The sequence below is a fragment of the Pseudorasbora parva genome, chromosome 13 (genome assembly GCF_024679245.1).
Source record: "Pseudorasbora parva isolate DD20220531a chromosome 13, ASM2467924v1, whole genome shotgun sequence".
NCBI lineage: Eukaryota > Metazoa > Chordata > Actinopteri > Cypriniformes > Gobionidae > Pseudorasbora > Pseudorasbora parva.
In genome coordinates this window covers 3,118,755-3,124,754 of record NC_090184.1, presented here as the reverse complement: position 1 = coordinate 3,124,754, position 6,000 = coordinate 3,118,755, and the positions used below count along the sequence as shown (strand labels likewise).

The following is a 6,000-nucleotide window of genomic DNA, read 5'->3' as shown; positions in this document are numbered from 1 at the left end:
TCATGTCATACAAAATATTTTGCTTTGTCCAACATAAATAGGCTGTATCAGAAAATAATTAGCCTATATCATTCGATAAGCAATAATTTAAAACAATTAAACCAGAGGGAATATATAACAAGCATAGCAGAACAAATGTGTAAAATGCATTTTTGTTGTTGTTGCATTATATCATGATATTTGTTAATGTACCGATCAATCACTTGAGTAGATAGCCACCTTTTTTTTTTTTTTTTTTGCGAGGCTGATAATAAAACGCCCGGAGCGCGCATTATCTGCGCGTGAGCTGTCACATGAGCGCGCTGTCCAATGAAGACCTCTGCGATCTTCTGAAGACGTCCAGACCCCGAGGAGGACCTGAGACCTGTTGGAGTCGCTGCTGAAGTTTCTGAGGGACTGACCGGGCCGTGTTTCATTAATGGTGAGTCCATGCATGCCTCAGGTGTGGAAAACACTCATTCTGAGAGAGTCTGGGCGAAAACGCGCCTCATTTGGACGCATTTCTCATCGCCACGCTTTTTAAGTTTAAGTTCTCACGGCGTGGAGCACAAACAAATGTGATGAAATACAGGTGCATTAATGATCATCTAAGCGCGAGAGCTTCTCTTCTATAATATAACATCGTTTCAAACGTCTGTATTGTAAATGCGTCATTAAAATACTGCCGGAGAATCGCAGACTGTGTTGAGTTTCATTCGATATACATTTTCACTTTAAGACACGGACATAAAATGTCTCTTATTCTCCAGAAACGGGTTCATTTATGCATCGCAGGTCGCTATTTAATTTTAGATAGATACATAAATACTTAATAATCGGAAATATTCACTAAAAAGGTTATTTAAAGTGAAATCCGAATCGTTTCTGATAAGAATTTGTTTCCATTAAGCTTTATATTACGCTTAGCTTTTTAAATCATTTTACTATTTCCTTATTTAAATATAATGCAGTTCTTTACCGCAAAACATCAACACAATTAGTTCACAAAATATTCAGAAAACTAATTCGATTAAAAAACAAACAAATAAATAAATAAAAAAGAAGAGAGAAAAAAGAAAATAGCCTAAAAATAAATTCCACCACATGTGGATTCAATGCAAGGTCGACAACACTTTATTTTATATTGTCCGTTACATATGTTGCATGTAGTAATAACTATAAATTATGCATAATAACATGCATCAAACCCTAATCCTATAGTACCCAGTTACTCAGTACTTAAATATATAATTACACTGTAACAATGACACCTTCAAATAAAGAGTTACACAAATGGCTTTCTAGTCTGTATAATTAATTTACATATACAAATGATAAGAATGCAAATATGTCTTTATTTATCAATTAATTATATTTAATAAAAATTGTATGCCTACAATCAAATATTAATCATTATTATTAAAATTAAAATTATTTAAAAAAACGCCCGCGCGTCGTTCAGTGAGCGCGCGCGTGTGTGTCGTGCAGTGGGCGTGGGAGTATGTGTGTGTGTGTCGTAAGGAGGAGACATGAAAAGAGTCAATATGATAAAAATATTGATAAAAAAATAAGTGCATCTGTCCTCTGCGTGCGCACAGAAATAAAACAGATGCTTTGTGATCTAGGCTACATCTCTAGCATTATTATTATCATTGCTGTTTTTGTCATGAACAACACTGTCACGCGATCGTCGCTTTATTCGCGGTGGAGTGGTTTTGTGGAACTGATGCCTGTTGTCGGAATGCGCGTGCCCAATTAAACCGTGTTTAAGACAAGACCTTCAGTTCTCAATTCATGATCAATAATTGCATTTTTTAAAGAATGTAATTTTTCCCCCCTGAAACCGCAGCGTCTGTAGGAGAAGCGGGAGGTTGAGTTGATTGAGTTGTGATGGAGTTCACGGCGGATGGAGACCTCGAGGAGATGTGTCCGGTGTGTGGAGATAAAGTGTCCGGCTATCACTACGGCCTGCTCACCTGCGAGAGCTGCAAGGTACGCTCACACACGCGCTGTAATTAGAGACAGTTTATGAGCACTGATGAAAATATATTTTATTGTAGATAATGATATGAAAAACACCATTTCGGAACAGCCTTTGTTCATTTGAATAATGCAATAATTTAGTGACTAAATGTAAGTATAGTTAGTAAGTATAGCCTAATAATATTTAGTTTGTATCATGCATGCAAATACATACTGGATTTCGAAAACCTTATTGTCTGACTAAAGTTTACACTGTAAAAAAATATTAAAAAAATAAGTTACCTTAAAATTTTGAGTTCATTTAAATAAAACATTTGAGTTAATACAACGGACCTTTTTGAGTAACCTTTATTCAAATATGATTAAAAGGTTTTGTAAGCATATTGGGTAATTGTGTGTGTTTTATTTCTGATGGCGCGTTGTGAAACATGCCAAATAGTGCTATTTTCACATTTCTATGTGTTTCAGATACAATAAAATATTTTTTTTCTATTTATTAATCCAATTTCCTTCATTGTATCATCTCAAATGTTTAATTTCAATAAACTCTTTTTTTAAGACAACCAGGTTACTCACTTTTTTAAGTTAAACCAACAATATGTTTTACAGTGCAGCCCATAATTGTTTGGTTCCCCAAAGAACCGGTCATTGATTAGCTCTTAAAATAATCATAACTGTTCTCAGTTTGAAGAACATTTGAATAATCGTTTGGTTACACTTTATTTTAAGGTGTCATTATTACTGTGTAATTATATATTTAAGTACTGAGTAATATTAATTAACTACATGCTCTTACGGTTTGGTTTAGTGTTAATTATGCATAGTTTACTGTTATTACTACAGTAATGTGACCTGTGTAACAATGACACTGTAAAATAAAGAATAGCCAATAATTTTTCCACTTTAAAGTCTTTTTTTTGCATTGAAAAGTTTCAATGGATGTTAACGGTTCTTTTAAAGGTGTATTTGCAAACACTTTATTTTACTGTGTCCTACATGTACATGCAGTAATAAGTATAAATTATGCAAAATTACATGTAACTAACCCTCTGGCAAACCCTAACGCTATAGCAAGTAATTTATATCTCAGTACTTAAATGTATATTTACACTATAATAACTTAAAAAAGGGGGTTACACTTTATTTGAATGTGTCATTGTTACAGTGTAACATTAATTAACTACATGTACTTAGAATTTGGTCGAGGGTTAGTCGCATGTATTTATGCATAATTTATAGTTATAGTTATTACTATACTAACTACATGTAACAATGCCACTGCAAATTAAAGTGTAGAGATATTCAAAAGTATATGCTTTATCATGACAGGGTTTTTTCAAGAGGACGGTTCAGAATAACAAGAGATACACGTGCACGCAGAACCAGGACTGTGGCATCGACAAAACCCAGAGGAAGAGATGCCCGTTCTGCCGCTTCCAGAAGTGCCTCAGCGTCGGCATGAGACTCGAGGGTGAGCACAGCTTCTCATCACTGCAGAAACACACACACACAAGCACGCACGCACGCACACGCACGCACACGCACGCACACGCACACGCACGCACACAAGCACGCACGCACGCGCACGCACGCACACACACACACACACACACACGCACGCACACAAGCACGCACGCACGCACACACACACACACACACACACACACGCACGCATGCACGCACGCACGCACGCACGCACACACACAAACACACGCACGCACGGACGCACACACACACACACACACACACACACACACACACACACACACACACCAACACAATGTTTGTTTCATTATATTAGTGAGGACACACACACACACACACACACACACACACACACACACACACACACACACACACACACACACACACACACACACACACACACAGCTTTCACTGTACCGGAGTCTCGTCACGCTCAAGGAGCCGCCCCGAGTGTCCTGATAATCCCGCTGTCTGCTGTGTTGAAGAGTGGCGTGTTGGAATATAATGCTTATTATATGATATTATATCATGCATCACTCCTCACTCAGTAAAATATGTCTGGAAAAAACATTTAATGTAATATTTCATGATCATAAATTAAAATCATCTGATCATATTCAATGACATTCACTCATAGATGTGCTATTAAATCTTAATTGGCCTCAATTTATAAATTTATCCATAAGATATAAGATCTATATTAGTTAACAAACTGGGTCCCACTTTATATTAGGTGGCCTTAACTACTATGTACTAACATTTTAATTAATCATTTGATACAATGCACTTATTGTGTACATACATGTTTTTACATTGTACTTACATTTTAAAAAATACCAGCATGTAATTACGTCTGTAATTAATTTCTGTAGTTACATTTGTACACAGTTGGCACTTCCCGATAACACTTTAGTATGGGGAGCACATATTCACTATTAACTCTGACTTTTGCCTCAATAAACTCCTAATTTACTGCTTATTAATAGTTAGTAAGGTAGTTTTTGTAGCGTTTAAGTTTAGGTATTGGGTCGGATTAAGGGATGTAGAATAAGGTCATGCAGAATAAGGCATTAATATGAGCTTTATAAGTGCTCATAAACAGACAATATCCTAGTAATATGCATGATAATAAGCAACTATTTAATAGATAAATAGTTAAAATAAAGGGTTTTCCCTTACACCTAACCCTATCCTTAAACTTAGCCACAAAACACACCTGTCCCTAACTCTACCCGTATCCACCTCAGTATCAGCACAGGTGTTTTGCAATACAATTTGAACACAGTAAGTGCGTTGTACTTATTGATGTAAGTATATAGTACTTAAGGCCACCTAATATAAAGTGGGGCCACAAACAGTTTCACAGTCAGTTATATTGTCTATTTAAACTCCTGAAATATCCCCTCGGGCCTCTTCTTTAGCTGCGGCGCGCGCGTTTCCCAGGCCGAGTGCAGAGAAGCACCTGTTTCCGCGCGCGCCTGTGACACATTCCTCACGCGCTGATAAGACTCGCCGATTCACGGAGACTCACAAAAACCACAGCGGAAAATGTCCATATGAAGAGAAATATCCACTTGCGTTCGCCATGACTTACTTAAGCCAAACCGTGCCAAGCATTCCTTGCTTTATTTGGATTTTAAATCCCGTTCTCCTAAAATATCATATTTCCAGCTGGATCCGATGAAGATCTGCAAAATGTAAATAATATATTATGTGTCTTTGACTACTATGTACTAACATTTAAGTTAATCATTTGATACAGTGCACTTATTGTGATGTACAAAGGTGACTCCAACCTATAAAAATTGACATCTTCACCCTTTATTCAAATATTGCAAATAATTTGGGTAACACTTTATTTGAAGGTGCCTTTGATGCAGTGTAATTATATATTTAAGTACTTAGTAAACCTTCATGTACTTACTATAGGGTTGGGGTTTGGTTTAAGGTTAATTGCATGTAATTATGCATAATTTATTGTTATTACCCAACCTGCACCCCTCCTTTTTGAAGCACATAGAAGTAAGTAAACTTCAGTTTTAAATATATTAGGCTGATTTAACAGAATTAAATAAAGTTGTGTCAAAATTAGATATGTCTAAAGGGGTGTTTGCATGCGATCTGACTTTTTTTACTTTAGTTAGTGTGTAATGTCGCTGCTTGAGCATAAACAGTATCTGCAAAGTTACAGCGCTGAAAGTTCAATGCTAACGGAGATATTGTCTTTTAAAGTTACGGCAGTTTATTGCCTACAAAAATGGCCGGTTTGGACTACAACGAGCTTCTTCCTGGGGTGGTGACATCATAAACCTTTGCTAGTCTCCGCAGATGTGACTTCTGCCCGTAATGGGAAGGGGCGTGGCCTTAACCTGTGCTTGGCACTTCAGCCAATAAAAATACAGGAAACTACATTTGGCCATTTAACCAATCTAAGACCATTGCGTTTTTCAGAGGGATGGGCTTCATAGAAGCAGGAAGCAAACGAGCCGTTCAAAGCACAGACAGCGGTGGGGAATAAAGGGAGTATAGAAGAAAAATACGGTGTTTTAAAAA

At 36.8% G+C, this 6,000-nt stretch overlaps 1 protein-coding gene across 1 annotated transcript in view; it reads left to right on the top strand.

The window, feature by feature from the left end:
- Window positions 1–288: 288 nt before the first annotated feature.
- Window positions 289–6,000, top strand: part of nr5a1a (nuclear receptor subfamily 5, group A, member 1a) — a 29,299-nt gene continuing 23,587 nt past the window's right edge. Inside the window, exons 1-3 of the mRNA XM_067412958.1 lie at window positions 289–421; window positions 1,829–1,971; window positions 3,292–3,433. Of these exons, the coding sequence (XP_067269059.1) occupies window positions 1,870–1,971; window positions 3,292–3,433 (244 nt within the window). The 5' untranslated portion in view covers window positions 289–421; window positions 1,829–1,869. The remainder of the gene's footprint in view (window positions 422–1,828; window positions 1,972–3,291; window positions 3,434–6,000) is intronic.